The sequence below is a fragment of the Manduca sexta genome, chromosome 3 (assembly GCF_014839805.1).
Source record: "Manduca sexta isolate Smith_Timp_Sample1 chromosome 3, JHU_Msex_v1.0, whole genome shotgun sequence".
Lineage (NCBI taxonomy): Eukaryota > Metazoa > Arthropoda > Insecta > Lepidoptera > Sphingidae > Manduca > Manduca sexta.
Genome location: NC_051117.1, coordinates 9,152,088 through 9,176,224, shown reverse-complemented (window position 1 = coordinate 9,176,224; position 24,137 = coordinate 9,152,088). Strand labels below are relative to the sequence as shown.

Genomic DNA, 24,137 nt, shown 5'->3' with positions numbered 1-24,137 from the left:
CTAGAAGGCCATTGTTATATTCAAAATTCAAAAAGCCTTTATCACTACAAAGAGAGTTAATGTTTTTTAACTTTAAGTTTTAGTTGTATTTAGAGCATTTGCCATTTTCCCATGTCCTTTGCTGTTCTCATCCACAATGGACCAGCAAACTTCTTTAGATCATTAGACCGCTGTCTAAGTTGCCCACTTATTTTCCGCTTTGCATTATCTCAAGGTGGCCACTCTGTTACTTTTGTTGTATGATATGTTACTATTATTATTTAACACTTTATTGTACATCAAATTAAGGTGGAATGTATAAACATAAACTAGTATATGAGAGTGTTTTGTCCCAGATTTAATAAACAAGTCATTGACATTTAAACAAAATCCACTGACATTCTAATTCACTGCATTCTGAAATGTTTAGATACCAATGTAGAATGTTCTTGACTGTTTACTATTATAAAAGTGTTAAAGCTATTACAAAATTTATTACTAAACATACACTATATCATAAAATAAGAGCAGCAGGAATGTAAACAAATAGATCTGCAATTTTACGAATTACAAAATGTTATTAGTTTGGTAGTTTGTTAGCTACATCTAAGGTGTAGCTCAGAGGGGTGCTTTTAGGAGATAAATCTCCATCCACCTCCCAAAATAAAGTTTGTTCAACTAACAATTGATTTTATACTTATTAAGGCTGATAACCTTCTGTTATTTTTTTTATTGAAATCAAATATGCAATCTATACTAATATAATAAAGAAGGTATTTCATGGTAGATATTCGCTTAGTGGTGTCTCAAGTATAGCCAATGAGTTGGTAACTAATTATCAGATGTGATCACTTCTTACACTGAGCTGATATTTTTTTCTATCATGCATAATTGGGAAACATGGATTATGACATTTCAGACCTTAGTATTAAGGCTTTACGGTTTTATATCAATTAACCAATAATAAAGTACAATATATGTTACCTCATGTATGTGGCTTCATTTCATGACAAGTTTTATACAACATATATGGTAAAAAGTGTCTGCAGAACAATCAGTTGACACACATATTTCTTAAAAAAGTCGTGTAGGTACTTTATAAACAACGGCAGAACAATTCCCTCACAGGCATGACACATATGTACACAATGTATAGTTTCAAACCTAAATAGAAATGACCTTACATTACTTCGGACCCTAAAAACAACCGATTAACAATTCCAATAAGATTCAAAATGGATGAATCACTTTCCAGCCTCTCTCATTGGTCATCTGACGAATCTCTGCATCTTAACCCCTATTCTTCAAGGTTACGTTACGAAGAAAATGCAATCAGCTAACAGACAACAGTGAGATACAATATCGACACGTCGATGACATAATCACAAAGTAATTTTAAAGTAAACGTGATGTAAACAATAAAAATTTACACCTACATCTAACTGGAACAAGCTAAAAATAATATTTAGTAATTTACAATTCCTTCACTCACCTGTTGAGCGACCGGATCTAGAATACTCTCGATGATTTTAGTGTGAAACACAGGCATTTTGACTATTAATTATCACTTAAACATACGTACACAACTAAACGGTGTTAATCACAAATTCACAAAATAAAAATAACACAACCGAAAGACGAGACACACAGAAAAATACTAACCGGCTAGAGGGGCACGTAGGGCTGCGCCGTGCTGATATACTTATTCGATTAGAGAGCATTCGAATCAAAACCAAGCAGATCATTAAATAAAAGCAATCGTTATATACGATGGTTTGATTTGTTTTAGTATTGTATTTTCATTAATCGTAATATATTTAAATGGTTTAGTTTGATAATAATTTATTATTTATTTTGTATAAATGATGCTATCATAATTTTATAAAACTAACTAGCTTTTTAAGAGAAGATCTTTTTAAGCTGTTTTAAGAGAATGTCGGCAAATTCTTTATTATTTGTTATTCCTTAGTTTTTTTGTAATAATAAAAATACCTACAGTGTAATAGGTGAGAATAAACGGATTGAATATTATATTACATATACATACACTCTATACCTACCTGATAAGGTATCAGGTAGGCATAGAGTGCAGATAAACTTAATCTTATTGAAGACCATGCGGCGCGGCGTGGCTAGTCTTAATTGGAATATTTATATCGACATAGTTAATTGTATCTATTCAGATCAAATATTTAAATCGATTGCAGTGCATCACTTGCAACCACTGTTTGAAACAGTGACATTACTTTTAGTATTGCCATATCAATATTGAAAATGTCATTTTTTGGTAGTGTAAGTAAATAAAGCTGAGAAATAAGGTCTAAACTATTATAATAAAGTTATTTATTTAGATTCAATACATACATTAATTATAATATCTTAAATGTTACAAAGTCTTTAAATTACGTGCAATACTAAATTAACAAATTTTACATAATATTTTATGAACAAATATGTACAGTCAATAACAGAATACTTATTTCTAGTGTACAATTTTTAAAATATATTTTAAAACTTTAACGACTATTTCTGAAGTTACAGACACGTAGTATAACGTATAATAAACATTAGATAGCAAAGACTTCTTAGTTTTTGCATAAAACATTTTTGTTTACATTTTCGCATACACATTTGGAATGGGCTGGGCAATATCCTCAGAAAATTTATTACTCTATAGATAGTAATATTATAAACACATATAGGCCCCCAATCTCTGCATCTTTTTTCTAAGACTGTAGGGGTAAAGCCCTCGAATGCATTTTGCAATTTATCATGTTAATTTTATAAATATTTACTGTAGACACTGTTATTTTTGCTTTAATTAATTTCAGAGGATGTCCGAGCCCATTTTTTATGCCTATGCATTTATGTTATTTACACATTAAGTATTATTTTATATTTATACATACAGATTTCAAAATTGAGGCCGAACTATAATACATATTACTGTTATCCTCAGAAGTAGTCTCAACAACAATAAAAAACAATTACATCTACAAATCAAATTGAACACGTTTGACTAGACGCTACTTGAAATGATTCAATACTGCTTTTTGACTGTCCTTACTTTTGTAAAGGTAATAAGAAAACATACTACTATAGTTAATAGCTACTTAGTTCTTTTCTTAAGCAATAATAAATTATTTTACTTTCCCAATTGTAGTCTAAATACGAAATTTACATTTTTATACAATATTCCTGCTTGACATTGTTACAGTTTAGATTACTTACAGTTATTAATGTTAAAAACTACGTAGACATATAAAACATTTACGTATTCCAGTGCGTGATTTTCGTATAGGAGGTTATAACGTCGAGGTTTAAAATAATTTAAAGAACTAGAGCATATATTGTATCACTCTAAAGCTTTATTTAATAAGGTATTGTTATAATTTTTATGATTTACGCCAAAAGTTAGAATTAATAAGGAACGTATTACCATACAAAACACGTAGAAAAAAATTGAAGAGTTAAGTAAATATTACAATAATTTTATATTTTTCAAAGTATTTTTATGATAGAATCCAATATAATTTGACTACCTAGTAGGTGAATTACCTATTGTTATGTATTTACTAACTTATAACACAAGAATGACAAAATCTAGAATATTTTTGTAGGTAATTAAGTATCCTATATTTTATGTGCACTAAATTTTATTCTTGACTGTACAGTGTTGCCTTGTGCGTCAATATATTTCTGTCTACTACATTATACATGAAATTGACCCGTCAACGAACTTGTACATTTTCTACAATTTTACTTACAATTTAATTACAATTATCTATATGAATTTAATTTTAATATTTATTAATTTGCCATTTAAAAATAACTATATTCTTTTGAAGTTGCACATTCTTATTCTACCTCAAATGTATTGTATTTTTCTACTCTTCATACGAGGACAAACTTATATAGTATCCTCTTCTTCTGGTTAAATGTTGCTAGCGATCGGGATTCTTACTAAATTAGTAATATTCGACTTTCAAAATTTATTTTAATCTTGCATCTAGGACAGTTAAATGTTTTGCAATTAAATCTCAAATTTTAATAAAGTAATGTCTAAGTTTGCAATATAAACTTACTTGCTTCGAATAAAAATTAAAGCTTAACATCAGTGCTTCATAATAAAAATATAAAATCAGTAAAATAAATTTAGACTCGTAAAAGTATTTCTAAATTAAAATTAAAAATTAAAATAAGTCTTTGGTTTGTTTTAAAGCTTTAAATAAAGCATTGTTCTTATTTTGTAGACTAGACACTTACATGAAATATTTAAGTTTACATGAAATATTTAAGTTGTTTTGTTATTTTCATGAAACATTTAAAAAAAACATAACGGATGTAGACTTTCGAATAAAGCAAACACAAGCTGACTGATTATAACAGTTGCTTTAGGGACATTTTTTAGTTCTATTGAAATGAAATAAAGATAACATAGAGAAATGTTTTACGAAATATAGGCAGCCTATACCAGTATTTTTACCTGTTTTTTTCTTATCACAAAACCAGTGTTACCAGCCTTTATAATTTACAAATATTCAACTATATCGCACTTGATGGATATATTGGGACAGCTGACACCATAACTGAGGTTTAGCCCGTGAGGTTGACTCTTGTGTCTCTCGGTCAGGAGTTTGTGGAAGATGGGTAAGATCGCACATTCGAAGAGTTCTGACTCCGAGCTGGCGGTATACATCTTTCGCTGTTCCACTGAGTCTTGGCGTTTTGAGTCGCTTCTGTACGCTGCTGATTTGCGCTCTTCTCGCTTATTGTTTGGTGAACCTTGAGGATATTAGAATAGAAGAAGAAATATGATTAAGGCTCTGTTTTACAACTTTTAAAAAAAATATATTTGCCTGTTATCATATTAAACAAACTTGCCAAAATATTACCTACGGTTATCAAGTACGTACCGGATTTATGCCTTGAAGCTACATTAGGACTACTTTTATGGTGATCGGGTCGTGGTGGGTGGCTCGCCTGCGTCAATCTTGGAGAGTCACTTGCCTTCGCCCTCTTCAGAGGCTCGGCTTCTTGTCGCAGCCTCTTTGCAGGCGACTCTTGGCCTTTCGACACCCTAATCGTGTCGGGGTCCGGTTTCCAGGACTCTGTTTCTTGGGGTGCCTCTTGAACTGGCGTTTTGGGCAGTTCCTCATGTCTCCGGGATTTTAATTCTGGTTTTTCTGTTCTTTCATCGTGGTATGATCTGACCTGTAAAAAAATGAATTTAATGGATTAAGTAACAACGAGACCCCTGCCAAAACCAATAACTTCCAAAAATGAAATGAAGGTCAATGTAAGAACAATCTTCTGAAGAGAACTCACTTGAGCAGCCGACTGTCTCCGCTTGACCTGAGACTGTTGCGGGGGCGTGCTTACCGGTTGCGGGAACTCCGAACCGCGGCGCTGTAAGACAAGGGCAATCTCATAAACCCTTACTAACGTACAATCAAACTAAAATTAATGTAGTTGCAGATGCAGACCAAAGGTATGAATTACCAGATACATAATTATTATGAGACTTGTTTCTGCCAACGTAGGACTTTATAGAGTTTCGGGTTTTCACGTGGTATTCTAATAATTTCAAATGCGTTATGATTGATTTGTAAAAAACATAATTACCTTGGCTAATCTGTCAGTCATCCTGAGTGTCTCGGCTTCTCTGTACCCTTCAGGTGTACCGCCTCTTGCCGCTCCAGCTAAAGAGAAAATACAAATCTATAACTAGAGTAGACTTTATGTAACACTAGTTTTGGCTGCGGCTCAACTCGCGTGGAACATTTTCAGGTATAAAAAGTAATCTATAGTCCTCAGGAGTAATATAGCTTCCTACTAGTGAAAAAAAATCAAAATTGGTCTAGTCGTGCCTACGATTAACGCGTTTAAACAAAAAGACTCTTGTTTATATATTAGTATAGATATCATATATACAATTAATTAAAATTTGTCAGCAAGATACGTAGTTCGTCTTTATATAGTCGAGCAAACTTGATGAGGCATATAAATCGGTACATACTAAATGGTTTATCTTCGAAAACAGTAACTAAAAAAGTAACTTACGAATATTGATAGAAGCATTAGACGCTCTCCTTTCCATGCTTCTGCTGTCGACTTCCCTAGAAAATAAAGCAAAATGTTTTCAATTCTTTTTACAACAATATTGTCCCTTTTTTGTTTTGTCATTTAATGTTTCAAACTCGTGTCTGTAACCCTTCCTCCTTCTCTGGAGCCTATAGCTTAGGTAGTTGCTCCGAAAACGATGCCAAAACGACTTCTTGGTAAAAAATAAGAACCTATGATGATGCGGTGACTGCTGTTGCCTGCTCTTCTCCGAGACACTCCTCTGCATCGGCGAGTGATGGTGAGCTGGAAGAAGAAAACATTATTAATATCTCTGGAAAGTAAACCGGACCTTTAGTCGGCTATTTCCTAACGAGTATCCTTTTTTGCGAACTGTACTTACCATCAGGTGCTGTGTGATCACTTTGACGCGCTAGAAATAAATAATGTTTATTATAACGCAATTTTGAAACGGCATTGATAAATAAAAGAGAAGCATACTTATGAAAGTAAAAAAGAAATGGTTTTACCAATTAGAATTTTGAGAGATTTTCTTAATATAATGGGTGATTGATCGTCAGACTAATAGAATATTTTGGTAAATGTAGTAATTTTGAGAGTTAATTCAAAAATATGTCATCCCTGTTACGCAAAAATATACCGCCATTTCAACCCAATTATGATTTTAGAGAAGGTCTTTGTCATTAAAAATTATCCATGTATTTTGACAGCTAAATAACTGTGCAAGGATTGCTAAACTCTATCGTGACTGAAGCGAAATTAGTAGGCATATATGATAAGAACGAGTAAGTAGGAACCCATTGTTTCAGTCCTTTGGAATTCAGGCGTCATAACATTTAATTATATACAAGAGGAGAGTGTAATGTAACATTTAGATTAAACAATTTAGAAGTGATGAAACACGAGATTCAAGGATATTTCATTGTAACTTATTAGTTAATTGAATAAAGAAACTTACTGGATCCAGGTGGAGACTTCTGACACGTGTACTGGAAAGTTGTGGTGTCCCACAAATCGCTCTGCACAACTATGAAGTTCTCTTTCTTTCTCTTTTCGGAATCTCTTCTCTGACCTATTTTAAAATATATTTAATTACATTAATTTTGGAAACGTTTGCTATTTATGATGCGTTTTTTTTCTAACCAGACTTCATGATTCTGATAGGGAGGAAAATCTTAACAACAGCGTCGTCAACAGCTAAAATTTAAAAAAGTTGTGTATCTGAAAAATGTAGGTAGATATTGTAACTTTGACTCTCCGGATGAACAACACCTCAGTCCCCCCCGTGACCATGAAAGCTGCAAAGTCTTCGAAACGTCAGGAGAAAATAATAATATAAAAAACCGCGATAAAAAATCTGTTAAATAGTTTTTATTTCAAGAAAAATCTTATTCATCAAGTATACCCAAATTCCAATCCCACGCTGCAAAAGATGTTTTGTCAAATCTAAATACAACTACAAATTATTTCCGATCTGGATAAGGACTTTTAATCATAAATCCGGCAATTATTTTAATTAAAAAATTATCTACTCTAAGAAGAGTTAAGTATTATTAATTTATATTGAATGCTAAGATTATATTACTCTATAGAATGATAAAAATATAGCTACTTACAAGATTTCCGCCTCTCGACAGAGGAGTAGTCGTGGTCCACATCCAGTATGTCTTCAGGCTCCTGCTTTGGTTTTGGAGGTATCGGCGGATCTCTCTCTTGACCTAAGCAAATGTGAAATAATGCATCATGTATTACTATTATGGTTATCATCAGCCTAATTTCTTATAGCAAAGGCAAGTAGGTAAATAACCAAATGGACTCCATAATTAATAATTATTACCAATAATAGCTTGATCACTTATATAGCCAGAAAAATCTATATGATATTCGATTTTTAAAGAGGAAGGATGGAAGTTGAAAAAGAATAAGATGTTTCGGCAATCTTATAAGTTATACGAAATACAATCACAAATCGATTTTTATTTAAATTGCCCTCTCTGCCGAGCCGGCCGAACGTATCCTTAATGAAGATTTTTCTCAGCCACTTCGTAATCTTTCTTTGTCGTTTAGGTCTTGAGCTATTTCAATAGCTATAATATTTATTATGCCATGTTAAGGTATACTTAACAAAAACGATTACACCTGCAAATTACCTATAACCTTCCTCTCCATCCCTGGTGGCGGTTCCAGGTCGTCCTGGTCCACGGAGACGTGCATGAGGTCGGTGAGCAACGCAGCCTGACTCACGCTGGACATGCGCCGGTGCCCGCGCGGCACCGGCTTGTGTTCCCGCGACGGCGTGGTTTTTGTCGACGAGTCCTGAACCTTCACCACTTTCTTCTGTAGTTCCGGGGTCTGGGATAATTTGATTTATGATAAGTGAATTAACTGGAAATCGTTATACCAAAACTCATGGTGCGACGTGCACTAAATTATTTTTTATCCTACTCCATGATTTTTAATCTCGGAAGTCCAAATGTTCCTTGACTCTAAATAGGTATCACATAAACTTTGATGATTTCTATGTTCTATCTTGAGGGGCTCCTTTTTCCGCACTTAGCCCGTAACTTTGATGACTTTAAGAGGATCGAATTATTTTACATCTGGATAATGACACGAGCAAGTATTTCGCTTAATAGTTGTCATCATGATCGATCAAAAACAAAAGTAGGTATGCTTTTGTTGACAATCATCAAAGAAAACTGATACCTTGTTAACCTTCGGTGTCGCAGCCTTCGTATACATCGGCTCTTGGACCTTGGCCGGCACAGATTTAGCAGTAGGAGTGTCACTGCTTTTCAAAGCTGGTATGGTCTTTGCCTCAGCTTTCGCCACCTCGGAGACTTTCGTTATCGGCTTGGGTGTTGGTTCTGATGGCTCCTAGACGAAGGATTTAGTTTTATTTGTACTTTTTTACCAATGAGATGTAAATCATTTATTACTTAACTCTAAAGATATAAATTACAGGTGCAATTACTAAACTTAAGCTTTTCAGAGCTTAGTAGGCACCAATCGTATCATTTATGTATACGAAACTACGGCCATGCAGCCTGGCATTCCAAAACTGGGCCTGTCAACGTGTCTATAGATTTTAAATATTATACCAGAACTTATCATTATATAGACGGCATATCAAAAAGCATGGACCTGTTTCACAAGTTTTAAGTCAGTTTTATTCAAGGATATCCTTGATTAGCACATTTTTCATTATTGTTTAAACTTACTTCCGAAGTCCAACCATACGGCAGTTTCGCGAGTTGATCTTTCTCAGGAACTGCCTTAGACGATGGTGGACTGGTGTAGTCCAGGTGATTCTTGAAGGAGACATTCTTTGTCTGCTCTTTCTTTGGTTCCCTCGGAGGTGGTTCTTTAATTGGTTCTGGTGGCGCTGATGGTTTTGGCCTGGAAAAACATAAAATATCGAGGAATGATTTTATGTCTGAAAGGATCCAACGACATAGTGGTTAAAAATTGTTGCATGGGCTAAAAAGGTTGAAGACATTCATTCAAATTAGCATACTAGTCTCATTGCGCTATGGTCGTATGATCAGGTTGGATTCCGTGATCTCCCTTGATGAAAATGTGCTGGGGTTGGTCTGGACTTACTTATCGATGGGCTGTTGGGTTTGCAGGTTGATGTACTCCGCCTCAGCTCCGGCAGACGCGCTTAGGCTGCATACTGACGTAATGTCACTGGTTTCTGGAAAATGCAGAAGATCAAAACATTATTACAAGACAGAACTATATTATTCATCAACATTTGCAGCCTTGGAATTCCTTTGCTTCCTTTAAATATTTTCTTTCTTTAGGAAAAAAAGAATATTACACATGATAATTTTATCAGGATATTTACATTATCTAATTATAACGAACTTGGTGTTGAGTATAATTTGATTGGCAACATAATTTGTTAACCGATATAGAACTATGCATTTGTCAATAGTTACCATGGAGCGGTTGGCCGCGGATCGGGCCTCATCGGAATAAATCTAACGGGAGTTATGGTCGGTATTTAGTTTGTTTTGGATGCTTTTCTTTAAGAGACACTCCAAATAATATTAGTAAATAATCTAAGGTTTGTACCTGGATGACTAATGTTCTCTTTAGGTACAGGAAGTCTGGTCCTCTGCGTGGCTGGAGAGCGGGAGTCTCTTGTCGAGGACTCTGACCCGGCGTCACTACCCAGTTTACTCAACAACATCTGAAAAGAATCCAAGAAGATCATTCATCGACCGTTTTCGAAGATCTTTTTCTTTGTGACCTGATCCACTTAAAAATGCTATAATGTTCCAAACTCGCAACATATGAATAAGCTTTCCTTTAGATATAATATGTGCCCTGTGTTCTATAGGTATTTATAGTTGTGATACAAAAGGTTACTTATATCTCGTTTATTAAACACCTAATAATAATGTAAAAATGTTCGTTTAGTTTTGAAGATGAACATTTCATGCTATACATATCCCCTGAAAACTAACCTACATTTAAACAGTTTCTTAATGCCAGCCCATTAAAAACTATCCTCAAGGACTTCTAGTGTACCATCTAATCTGTTTTATCCGGATCAAACAAGCCGGCATAATTGTATCGACTGGCGAGGGGTAATTGTCTCTTGTCAGTCGATACTCTATCTGCATCGCTCCGGCTACGATTAGGTCCAATGGGATCACTTCGCCGTGCTAGGATAAAAAAGATAATAACCTGCAACTCATTCTCTTTAGCCTGCAGCGTCCTTCGGTACCGATTGTTGTACTGTCGCAGCTCCTTCAACCTTCGTTCCAGCTCCGGCCCCGGGGAACGGCACTCATGCGTCGAGGCGGGTCGAAGAGTGGCGCGGATGCGACCGCTTGCTGCACCTGGTTGACCGTTCCGACGTAGTTCTAGTAGCTGGAAAATTAAGAAATTTAAAATAGGGTCTTGTAGTTTAGGAATTAAAATACACAGGAATTAGGTGTATGTGACTTTCAGCTTATACAGTTATAATATATTCAATATTTGGTAAGGTTTCTGCGGTGGCGAAAGCCTAGTTGGGTGTGGAACGGACTGCTAAGACGAATGTCCGCAGGTTCAAATCCCAAGGGCACACACCTCTGACTTTTCAAAAAAATCATGGGTGTATTCTTTGTGAATATCGTTCACTTTAACGGTGAAGGAAAACATCGCGAGGAAACCTGCACATCTGAGAAGTTCTCTATAGGAATTTCGAAGGTGTGTGAAGACTACCAATCCGCACTAGGCCAGCGTGGTGGACTAAGTCCTAATCCCTCTCAGTAGTAGAGGAGGCCCGTGCTCAATAGTGGGCAAGTATATAATAATACAGGGCTGATATTATTATTATTATTATAGGTTTCTGTGGGTGTACTCCCACGCAAATCTTGGGTAAGCACGGCCCAGCCGACCCCCTTCTTATATACGTATGGTCACGTATTGCTTGATGCTAAGTAAGTTATAAAAAATAAAGTTTTAGATGGTGTTGCTGCTTGTCTTTTAACAGGAAAGCCTGTTTGTTTTACTCAAAAAGAAAGTAAGAAATCTATAATAATATATAGATATATACTTTTTTCATTGATACAGGATTCTTTTACTGGCTCTAGATTTTGTGTGAATAAAGCATCCTCAACATAAACGCTCAACAATATTTTACTCACCTTAGGCACAAAGACCAAACATAGCGTTCCTGTTGTACAGAAGATAATGAAGATACCGATGAGGACAAACAAAGCATCTTTGTGATCAGCCAGAACCTGAAAATAGAAGTTACATTTGGGTTTAGGTTTTCTGCTTTCAAAATTTCTTTGTTACGAACCCTCTTTGACAGCGGAGATGGTTTCGTTTACATTGGGAATTAGTACTTATGTTATCAATTTGACCCACGTGATAGTGCTATTAGTTAGACTAATTCTTCGCTCTGGTATTTTTATATTATTGTACTTAGTGACCATCAGATTCCAAAATATCATACCAGAGTGATAGCAGCGCCCATAATGCACATGATGAGCACGTTGTAGACAGACAGGCCGATGTGCTGTGAGTCGTTCAGCGCCGGGATGGAGACATGCCTCGTCTCCCACGCCAGGAACGCACCGAATACCTAGAACAACCTGGTCTTTAGAATAGTAAAATTCGAACAGAGTAATCGGATATTATTTTTCGTTTTTGGACGGTTTAATGTTATTCGCGCAAATCCAAATCTATTAATGAATATTCTCAAGATGAAGAATAAGGGATGCTTTGCTAACTCTTTAAAAAGGAACGGTGGTCGATAATATCTTAACCCTATCATTTTTTGTCAATCTATTTAAGGTTTTATACTTGCCCCTGTAAATCTTAATTTAGCGCGTCAATGTAGTAAAATCCCACGTACCAGCAGAAGGCCCTTGTATGCGTATATGATTCCGATGAAGATGGGCATCCTTTCGGACTGGCAGTACTCATTCTCTTGCACGATGACGATGTCCTCGCTCGATGGATGGGGCTGGAAGATATGTATCTGATCAGCCTAGTTTGCGTTCAACTGCGATCTAGTAGGATCTTATTATTTTCTGCTGAGTTAAACATGAAATAGTGTAGGAACAAAATAATGTCTTAAGGTGGTAGCTCAAGGTCCATTTTCATACATTTTGTTTCGGCTTTAATCTGGGTAACTAAACAAGTATTGGCAAGTAAAGAATTTAAATTCACGTCTAGTTAGTGATTAGTTCTCGCAGTTGAAGAAAAACGTAAAAATAATTAATAATCATGGATATTTCGGCCTTTAAAATTTAATATGACGAAATTTTAAAGGCAGAAATATCCATGATTATTAATTATTTTTACATTTTTCTTTCAACTGCGAGAACTAATCACTAACTAGACGTGAATTTAAATTCTTTACTTGCCAATACTTGTTTAGTTACCCAGATTAAAGCCGAAACAAAATGTATGAAAATAGACCTTGAGCTACCACCTTAAGTTATTTATAGACTCAAGTCTTTTTCACCGAAGGAGCAAAGATTTAATGAACTAAGTTCACTGAGATAGGAAATAAAGGCGATTTATTTCATTGTTTTTAACATCGAATTTCTGGTTAGGTACTTTACTCACATAAGGATCCATTTGCTTTGTAGCGCGGTAGAAGGGGTCTGATATTTGCCAGGTGGTCATGATGGCCAGGTCAATAGCTAGGAGAACTCCCACCACCATGAACAGCTGGTAGTCTTTGATTACCTGCGACGAGGAGAAATTTTCGTAATTCATCTTAAATAATAATTGTGAAATAATTATTATAACGACTATACTTATATATCCATAAGGTCCACGATAGATGTCGACAAAAATAAAATATTTGTAATTTACTACGATCAAGGGCGCCGCAGTCCTATGCCAATCATTGGTAGGTTTACTATTTTAATCAACCTGCACCTATGATCATTCTTATTCAACATACCTTCTTATTCAGCTTCACATCAGTGAATATGGAATGGACCCGCCAGGTCTTGGAAAACATGGCTCCAAACGCGAGGCTGAAACCCGCCATCAACAGCCAGGCTCGAGTGGTACAGATGACGGGAAACGCACCTGAGAGTACACCATAATAAATACCCTGACATCTTTCTATGCCACTACTGATTGCAATATAGCTGGGGGAAGTCGCCACCCTGGGAGAAGTGATAGGTAAAATTAAAGAGGAAGCTATACTAAAAATAATGAATATATGGATATGATTATAGTAAGTTGGACTGCTAGGACTAAAGAAGTAAAGATATTGATAAGATAAAGGCCGTCAATAATTGAAGTAAAAGCCACAAGAGGTGGAAGAGGTTATTTATTTTCATGGAAAGAGGACGATACTTAATTGAGGATAATTTTAAATTACGAGCAACATCAGGTGAAAAAATCGGTAAATAGGATTATTGGACATATCGAGCTCTGAAAATTGCAAGAAAAGGTGGCGACATAAAATTAGAAAAAAATAGGTATAAATGAGCAAACATATTATAAGGGAAGGTCTTTAAAACATTCTTAAGTAACACATTACAAAATCATATTTACATAAACGAACTACGTAACATCAACCAAAATTCAGAGCTTTAACAAAACAAACAGGAATGGTTGGGACTACATTCTATACCAAACCTTATACAATATTTATTGATATTATTTTATTAATCATTATTTACAGTGCCGAATCCATCGCAGAAAGCAGAAGATCAAGCCATGATGCAGTAAAAGAAACTTAGATGCGTCAAAACAAATGACAATAACGAAGCAGAAAATTAACGAAGAGCTAAAATTAATGCAGCATCAAACTCCTGACGTACCAACGGACATAAGCTTCGCGCATGATGTTAAAGGAACAAACAAACCAAAACTTGGAAACATGCTGCCCTCCTTCGACCTAGAAAATGGCCTAGGTCTTTCTCAGTATTGTATGCCTCATAAACTGGCAAGACATGAACCGAATCACATTCCATACTAAAAAAAATCACAATACAGCGGGGGAAGGGATACAAAAACTTCAAATGTCGTAAGTTATAGCATTCCATATTTGGGGTATGAGACATCTACAGAATCTTCTTTCAATAAATTAAGATTTAAATTATTAAACTAACTTAGGGACTACGGGACACCTATTTTCATTCACATGCTTTAGGTTTTCCAAAACGTAAACCCCTGTTTTTGTGGATTGTCCTTATTATTTACAGAGAAAACTCATAGAACTAAAGTAAAATCTTTATTATTATGTTCGGAGTTTCTTGTTGCTATAAAAAGGTTTAAGAAGCCTTGGTGTTACAAAAACTGTTGTGTCTACAAGAAATATTTTGAAGTCAATATATAACCGAATATTATGAGACAAAATTAAGGCTTAAGATGACTAAAGTAAAGCATTATCAAGAAAGGATTTGTATGTTGCTGCTGTTGACATAGAAGCACTATGAGAGATAGCACTTAGTTGTAAAGATCTAAAAAAAAAACGAAAAATAAACGAAGAAAAAAATTCAACGAAAGCGTATCCAGAATTGAAAGAAGATAAAAAAAAAATGCTTTAAGAAGTGTATCTGTTCCGTTAAAACATAATATTACAAATTCAGTGTCATTCGTGAATTGAATATCGTGAGAACGTGTTTAGCAAATGGTTGCCAGTTTATTCGACAAGAGAAATAAAAACTGAAGTTCCCAAAATTTGGTTAACAGGATCCACATTGGCCAGGGTTGAAGCCAAGCTTTGGGGGACGGATCAAGGTTTACCTCCGGGCTGTGCATCCTGAGAAAGACCTAAGGATCAATGGTAATGATGAGATCAGATGACACAGCGTGATGATGTGCCAGCAACATGCTAAATGTGCTTTTAGAACTTTTTTATTTTGTTTTTTTAATGGGTGTTCGCTGATCAACGTGTTAGGAGCTATAGGTTCAATGAAGATGATATTTAAGCCAAGGTTTGAATTTTTTTATTGGTGAATGATGGCTTTGTAATGGTTTTTACCTGACTTGCTATGATGCTTTTGCATTTTTTAATCAGTACTTAAGTTTGTTGTAGTTAATTTTATGTAAACAGTACTTGAGAAATAAAATTTTTGATTGTGTGAAAAAGTATTCTGTTGCATCACATAATATATTAATGTTTAGTTTCATCATCTTCAGATTGTCTGTTTAAATTTATTGTTAAGTTCGTAAGGTAAGACTAGAGCCGTGGCCAAGATACCTTTTTACAATCGTTAACGCTAATAGGAAACAGAAAAATGTATGGGGCTGACATATCCTGTCGATAAATCAATCGCTAGGTTATTTCATTCTCACATATAACGTTAGCGATAAAGATTGTAGACAGGCATCCTGTATACGATCCCAGGAAACCTTAATAATAATGAATCAATAAAAAGTGTTATACCATTTCAAACCAGACGAACGTTGACTGTCAAAAAGTAAAGTAAAGATAAATACACAAAATACAAACAAAGTTGTAAACGACCGTAGTTTAACAATATGTAAAAATTTTGAATACGAACCAATCATGTTAGAGGCACATTCATATAAACAGAAAGACAAAGATAAATATAATAAATTTTAGTTATTAAAATGCCAATTTTCTATGTTTAAAGGCACAGATGATTAATAGCAAAGATTCAAAGTTGAAAGCAAAAGAATCTTTAAAAAATATTAAAATAGCATTTTCAGTGCCTGGAAAACACATTTGACCAGTGAAGACCATGTTACCTCGTATCCAGGAAAGAGGTAAATTAAGGTAGATATAAGGTATCTTACCGATGCTGCTGAGGCTGGAGTCAAGGCCGAGGAAGATCACGCTGAGGTACGTCAGCATGCAGCCGATGATGATCAGGTTGTTGAGGTGAGGGGATGACATCTTTATGTATCTTTGAAAAACAAAGAAATATTTTTATAGAATACATGCTTGTGAGAAAATATTTCCCAGTCTCTATATTATAATAATATGTATTTGTAATTATTTCTAGACACTAGATTCGTTAACTAGGTTATAGAAAATATGACTGCCAATACTTAAAATGGACGTAATAGTATTGTTTTATGCGTAGTCTGTTTTCTATTCTCATAGTTTTCTTCTTATGTTCTTGACAATATTAGAAGTAATTTTGTTTATTATACGTCTAGTAAGTTAAGGGTACGATTGTTTCCATTGATATGTGTGGTGTTGAGTTACCAATGACACTAGTTACAAACTAAAGAAGTTTTTACCTCTGGTTTCTGTAATGAATGTTCATGGCCAAGAAGCCGGTGGCGAGCAGGATTCCCAGAACCGAGCAGGAGACCAGAACTGAGTAGATGGTGATGTTCACTTGGGTATGCTCAATCAGGCGAAGCGTGCGGTCTTTCGGAGGGTTCCTGGTGAATTTAGAAAATTTGTTTAGTATTTTTGTAAAGGTCTATATTTTGTTATCTTACTTGAAAAAGTCAATGCCGTGAGGAAAACTGCTATTTATCCATCTTTTGTACCAATAGGCACTAAAAGTTACCAGTTGCCATGTATGCTAAAGTAGCGTCGAAAACGATAACCAATAACGAAAACAAATACTTCTGATAATAATATTGATTTCCCAAAAAACTAAAACATAATAATGATAATTTTGTGAATAACATATCAATGAACATTGTTGAAATTATCTAAGCACATACTTTCCGATCCACTTGAAAGTGTCTCCACTGGCTAAGTCTAGGTGGTCTCTCTCGGCGCAGTATTCCCCAACCTTCACCTCCCCCACCTCGTCTCCCTGAAACTGCTTGAGCAGGATCGATGCTTTCCGCTCGTTATCGTAGAAACGGACTGGACCCTGGCGAAACGAATGGTAGAGTTTTTAAAACCGATATCAATTTATATGGTCGGCTTAAAATCAGTAAGAAAACAATAAAGAAGCATCTGTCATCTACCTTTAATCCGGACATAAAAAAATGCATCAGCTGTTAGTAGTTTACTACCAATTGCCAAAATTCTTGATATTTACCGTGACTCCTTCAAAGGTAACATTGCTGAGGGCGTCCAAGAACAGCTGCTCCCATTCCTTATCTCGATATCTGAAGTCCTGCACAGTTTTCTCCTTGTATTTCAGTTTGACTCGCTGAGCCACCGTCTGTATTGCTAACGCCATTGCCCATATACCTAGTAAAACGAAAAATATTGTAAAAATCAGACCATAGTACCAAAGAAATCTTTTACGGTCAAGAGATTCTTCAATCAACTTCTTACCATCGTAGGTGTATCCATGAAATCTAGAATATTCCGTGCCTCGTCTCCTATCGTATTCTACTTGGTAGTCTTTGGCAGTCTGTGGAGAACGAGAAATACAAATTTACCGTAATATCCAATACATAGTGTGCAAAATGTTGACTAACGATACAAAAATGAAGATAACCTCCGCCAGTGGTGGAAAAAAGAAGCTAGTTTTTGAAGGTGTTGGTTTCGAAGGGAAAAATCATCAAGAAGTATGTCACGAATGTTGCCAATATATGAAACTGATAACTAATAATGGAAAGGTAGTAGACGATAGCAGCTATATCCTACATTGCAAAAAAAAGTATTTTGTAGAGAAGACATCAATACTAACGATGCCAGAGACAGTCATCTCGCCGGTAGTGGAGAGCGGCAGAAGGTCGGTTAAGATGGCGGTATCTAACGCGGTGGTAAGATTCCGCTTGGAGCACGGCGCGCGTCTCATCCACCACTTGTTGCTGTACGTTCCTAGCAGAAGCCACGTGTACGCGCGCCCATACATTTCTAGTCTGGAAGTTAAAATAATATGTTATTTGACTCCGCCCATTTGTTCATCCTGTTCAGTGATACCGTACAATAAACAGTTTCCGAAAGTTTATTATCTTCTGTTATAATAACAAACTTAATGCAAAGTTGGACCAGGAACTTTCTACATACTTGTAGGCTTCACAGAAGATCTTCAGCGCCCAAGTCTCGTTGAAGTTACCGAGGATGATCCTGACGTCCTTTTCCTTCAGCTTAGCGAGCGCCGTCTTCACTTCCGTCGCAAAGCTCTGTGTTTCTTCTATGAGGAAGCCGTTCGTGTCTAGATCTACTAGGAGACGGTTGTGAGCCTGGAATATTAAGGATTTGTCCATTATTATTTTACAATCAGGTCCCAAATTATTTGGATTCGCTAACGTGACTAATTTCTAAATTGTTTCCCGTTACTCGTCGCTTCATTCCCTACTTCAAATTCATTCATGTATCACAAATAATTTTGTTTTACGACGTCTTCTATTTTTATAAAACAACTAACGTCGTATCCGACTGTTAAACATGTTTCCATAGATTTAATCTAGAAGTATCCAAATTGTTTGCATAAGGTACCAAGATCATCATGATTAGCCACAGGATGTCCATTTATAAATATAGGCATCCTCTAAAAAAATCCAAATAAGACTGTTGAAGCGGATTGCATTCATCGACTTCTAGTGTTTTAATTAGGTCGATGATTTGTGATCAAAATTAATATAAATTAATTACCAAAGCATATCTAGGTTCGTTCTGGTAGATAGTCCCGACCCTGGTCCAGTTGAAGTGCTGCAGCAGTCTGATGCGCGGTATGTTGAACGCGTTCTCCGAGGGCACTATGCGAAAGAAGTTCGGGAACGCTTCCTTCGTAAACATCGGGTGGGTATCGGCGTAAGATAGCTGGAAAAAATATATCATCATCATCATCATCAGCCGTAGGATGTCTACTGCTGAACACGGGCCTCCTCAAAAGATTTTCAGATCGACCTATTTGGATCTATTCTAATATGTTATTTATTTTAAATTATCAGTACGGGTAGGATTATGGGCAGGTCTTATAAAATGAATCTCCTTCGAAGTCTACAATTAACACTACCCTGACGGCAGCTATGAGTTAGTCTGTTTTTTGCCTATAATTTTTGTTAATTTGACTACGTATATTGACCAAAACTTCTATGAATGAAATACTTCTCGCTTATGATTTATACCTACCAGGAGTACAATAATTTGAAGATGTTACCTGCGTGAGATGCCAGTGCTTGGAGGCCTTAGCGATGGGATCAGTGACGTGCGTGCACGCGGCGCCGAATAACATCAGCTTGTGCGGCCCGCTGTGCATCATGTCAAAGAATGACTTCACGCCCACTGCTGCGTTACACTGTTTAGAAGACCAAGGTAACTCAGTACTAGCCGTATTGATTTACCAATGCTAAACTCGTCATCTATAATAGATTAAACCTTGATAAAAGAGTGGACCAATTAATTTAGTAGACCATTCTACGAGGTAGTTAACGAGTTATATCTTTAGGTAAGTGAGGGCTGGTTTTATTCCGCTATTTGTTCATAAGCAGAGGAGCTAGATCGACAATTCAGGTACTAAAACATACACTGTAGTTATTATCTAAAACTTGCATATACATATAAGTACTTACTTCAGTATCGTTCCACCACATGTGCAGCCGGTAGTTCCTGAGCACGGAGTCGTGCTCGTTCACGTGGTCCAGCGCCAACTTCACGCTCGGCATCACGCCTCGACCTACAGTAGTGTTTACGGGACAATGAAACATACTTTCTCGCTAGTTACTTTCAATATTCTGAAAATCATAAGCTAAATAGTAAATACCGAAGGACTTTTTTGATGAGGCAGTTTCTTCTTCACCGTTAGTTAGTTAAACTATCTAAAAATCCCTAGATGACAAGACAACGTGAAAAATACCTCTAAAAATTCTTAATAATAGAGTTCTCCACGTCACTGCACTGCATTTGTCCCCTAGAACGTTAATTCTTACTAACAACGATGTTCTTAAATCATAACTCAGTAGTACTTGCACATCGCTGCTTGACGGTCGAAATAAATGTAGCTCTGGTGCCTACTCAGATGGACTGCCGTATACAAAAACCATCTCACGTATATTATTACTATGCAATCGAATACCTGTATTCTTCTTCCGTCCGTAATTAAAACGAAGTAAATAAATACCAGTGTTTGAGTTCTCCACTCCCTTGCCGAAGGGAAAGAACCCGGCTATGTAGACATCGGTTCTTCGGTTCAGAATAGCGTCCAGATTCGGCTTTTGCGGAAGGGCCTGGCTGATGCAGACCAGTGACAGGAGTACCGCCTCTGAGATCATGGTGGCTACTGGAATGAAAGTCGTGATGATTTATCGTAGGTCTTAGGTGCTCTTAATTTTTTTATACCGGCACTGCAAATGACGTCTCCGTACTTAATGGTAGAGTGGGGTCCAGATATAGTGTATTATGGAATCGTCAGTCGGATTCCTCGACAGTTGACAACATTGACACAAACCGTTTGAAATCAAGCTGATCACGAAAATCGACACACTATCGTGACTTCCTGTAGCATTTTACGCCTCAGGTAGACCATGCCCTTAGCATACGGGCTCCTTATAACGCCGCAAAGTATAAGGAATGGAATTTAATCCCAATATTCTGCATCTGATGTGCGATTTTAAGAGAGTAATCTTTCGCGGGAATTTTTAATGATTGTCGCATGATATAAATATCGTTAATCAATCTAAAGCCTTGTTTTAAAAGCCATAACGATTTGCAGAACATTTGATTTGCAGACTAGTAACACAAGGCCTGGATTTTCCTGTAATTTGATTTCAAGACATGAGTACCTTTAATATCTCTTTCAACCGTGTTGGCTACAAAAAGTCGACACCTACTTTCTTTTAGACCAAACAGTATAATATTATAATTCATTAATGATATATCTACTAGGAAGTCATTGATGTTAGCCGTATCGGAAGAGGAAATCATGATTACTTTTTACTAGGATTCTAGAACTAACTTTTTGTGTACTTTGTGGAAAAATATTTACTAAATTTTTAGGCAAATTTTACGACACTTATTAGGCAACATTATAATGATTTCAAGCTGAAAACACAAACGATTTTCCTCTGTTAAATTATTATGTAACTAAGTACCTACCTAACTACCTGTTTTTTTTAATCTATGCGATTATATAAAACGTGATGGTAAATGCAAACCAAATGCATAAGTCTAGTCGGTCAAGTGCCGACATAAGTACCACTTTGATTAGACCTTCGATAACAGTATTTGCCCACACTTTAATTACCGATGGAGGCGCAACTAATGCCCCAGTATCCAAAATCGAGCCTATTGCAATATTCTATTTATTTATCATACTAAAAGCAAGTGGCTTCCCTTTATCAGATGTTAAATGAAATTTAGCCCAAAAATGACGACAGACAGACTATAAATACATTCGCGGACAGTCGGCACAGTTTCGCCGGCTTGTCTGACTGCTTCTTCACGTGCTTAAAGGACCTTGAGGTGTATGTTCTCCCCAATGACACAAATTACCTATACGCGTTGTCAGCTCCTAGGCACGACTCAAGATGTAACACTCAAGCGGTAGCGTTTTGCAGGCATCAAAGTCAAGTAGCTGCTCTTGAGTCAACAGATTTTTTTATACGTACAAAGTGACCCGACTGCACCTGATGGTAAGTGAAGTGGGATCCACTATAATGTCGACTGATGAGAGATGATTTCCCTTAAGCAGTACACATAATTATCCTACCACCAGCAAAGTTGACCTACTGAAGCGACTAACTGGTCTTAGTTCCTATAACACCTATCTTCTACTAATGAAGAACTTCTTCGCCTTCAGCTCTGAGCATCCAGTTTAAAGCTACAGCTTCACGCTGGTCTCCTGTCTTGAGTAATCATCAATACCCGTGGTTTACAGGTTTTTCAATGTATAAAGTATTTGAAAGGATTTGCGAATTTCGGTATAGACGGTATTTTCCAGAACTACGGAACGATTTTTGATAAATAAACTTGAGCTAATATGGAATCACCATTTCATCTCATGAATGAACTTCTACCCGTATCTAATAACAGCAATTAGTAATTTGTATAAAAAATAAACTTACAATTAAATGCAGGCACTTGAAGCAATCCAAAATGATTTCACTTCACTAAATCATATTCACAAAAACATTTCCTTCCAGATCTTTCCAAATTAAATTAAAAGGTAACAAACCGAGGCATCACAATAAGTGTTTTTGTCAAAGAGATATCAATCCTAAGGTGTAGGCACCTTGCATGGCTCCATCGCAACTCTGTAATGTTCTTACTGTCCCATCTCTATTATTAAATGCATGAACTTATTTTACATATTTATGCAAAATTTGTCTTCATACTACGTTTTAGGGTCGAATTTTCTATAAAGCGTAGAAGTACATACTGTTGTACGGTGTTATAATGATAGAGCAAACACAAATTTAGGCTTTGGCGTTGCGAATCGATAGAGGGTGTGTTACAGTTGTAGTGAGGGGCTGAGGGTGAAATATCGATAAAACAGGCTAATATATCAATTCGAATGTTTAGTAGGTAGTGCTGCGTTGCACTCAATTTTGTATGCAGCAATGCACATACTCACATCATTTATCCCTGTAGGGGTAGGCATAGGTGCAGCCACTTTCCGCTGTGTGTATTTCGTCCCTTGATGTGACAGTGGGCGGGCCTATCGCCATTTCGGGCACAAATTCCAGACTCCGAGCTGATACTGAGTAGAAAAACCCACTTCCACAATCACTTTGCCTGACCCGGGGATCGAATCCAAGATCTCAGCACTGCAGTCGTACCGTAATAGAACTACGCCACCAAGATTCTTTATGCGGTTTTGTTATGGCAATTGATATGTACATCCTTCTGTTGCCCTGTTCTTGCAATCTACATTTATCCATCTTAACGTTTGACAATTACTATGAATTGTTAGTTTACATAAGTAGGAAAGCCATTCAACGAATGGTTTCAATACTCAATTAGGGCATAACATCCATATACATCTACATCGAGTAAGAAGTCCCATCCCTACCAACCCTGCAGAGCGCACGCGCGTAGCCCGGGATGCGCGGCCTTATTGGCTCGCAACCAACAGGCTACGTTAAGCAAACATGCTCCACATGTATGTGGTGCTGTATAACACAATGGAAATTACCATACTGATTTATTTTACAGTAAAATATATGGCAAATACTTACCTAATCGTAAGTGATCATCCTCGCTATGGATTATGGAATAGTTTGCTGGTAGACAGAAGCTCTCCAACCTTCATGTTATATAGAAACGTGCCGAAGAAATAGGGCCGGCATAATTATAGCGACAATTGAAACAAATAATCCATATTTTACTTGAGGTGCACTTCGCTGCAGTGACTCCTCATTGCTGCGTAACAAATAGCCTATTTTATTATGTATATAGATTAACCGACGAAAGCTAATTTACAGTTTTTAAAAACCCTTAGTTTAAATAGCTACTTGAATATGATTGTAGTCGCTAATGATGCTTGTAACGCTGCGCCATAACTCACAATATTGAACGATTAAAACCTGATGTTAGAAAAGTACTCAAAGTGTTCCCCGGCCTAGGATTGGAACCCAACACTTCCCGATTATTAGGCTGCATACGCTACCATTGGACCATATCATATATGGAATAGATAGATGCCTCCAATATGGAGGCGATATCTATTGCATAGCTTGGCTATTGAACATGGCAAGAGCCTGACTGACTTACTTGTAGATTTAAATCTATTAAAATATAATATCAGCCCTGTAATATATAC

At 36.3% G+C, this 24,137-nt stretch overlaps 2 protein-coding genes across 3 annotated transcripts in view; both read right to left on the bottom strand.

Annotated features, from left to right (window-relative positions):
- LOC115453340 (vinculin) overlaps window positions 1–1,644 on the bottom strand; it is a 39,412-nt gene extending 37,768 nt beyond the window's left edge. For both annotated transcript variants that reach the window (XM_037438909.1, XM_037438914.1), the window contains exon 1: window positions 1,472–1,644. The gene's annotated coding sequence lies outside the window, so the exon portion shown is untranslated. The remainder of the gene's footprint in view (window positions 1–1,471) is intronic.
- Window positions 1,645–3,128: 1,484 nt separating this feature from the next.
- On the bottom strand, window positions 3,129–20,266 carry LOC115453691 (gamma-aminobutyric acid type B receptor subunit 2). Its single transcript, XM_037440180.1, has 30 exons — window positions 19,951–20,266; window positions 19,539–19,676; window positions 19,031–19,198; window positions 18,443–18,618; window positions 18,120–18,294; window positions 17,762–17,840; window positions 17,520–17,674; window positions 17,194–17,348; window positions 16,756–16,902; window positions 16,306–16,415; window positions 13,487–13,617; window positions 13,144–13,266; window positions 12,425–12,535; window positions 12,023–12,151; window positions 11,709–11,804; window positions 10,762–10,947; window positions 10,144–10,261; window positions 9,667–9,760; window positions 9,285–9,462; window positions 8,770–8,940; window positions 8,214–8,415; window positions 7,680–7,781; window positions 7,022–7,135; window positions 6,446–6,475; window positions 6,276–6,348; window positions 6,043–6,098; window positions 5,605–5,681; window positions 5,308–5,388; window positions 4,896–5,193; window positions 3,129–4,764 (listed from the first exon to the last, which is right to left on the bottom strand). The coding sequence occupies exons 1-30, from the start codon at window positions 20,083–20,085 to the stop codon at window positions 4,511–4,513; spliced, it is 4,062 nt and encodes a 1,353-aa protein (XP_037296077.1). The 5' UTR covers window positions 20,086–20,266; the 3' UTR covers window positions 3,129–4,510.
- Between the last annotated feature and the right edge of the window lie 3,871 nt (window positions 20,267–24,137).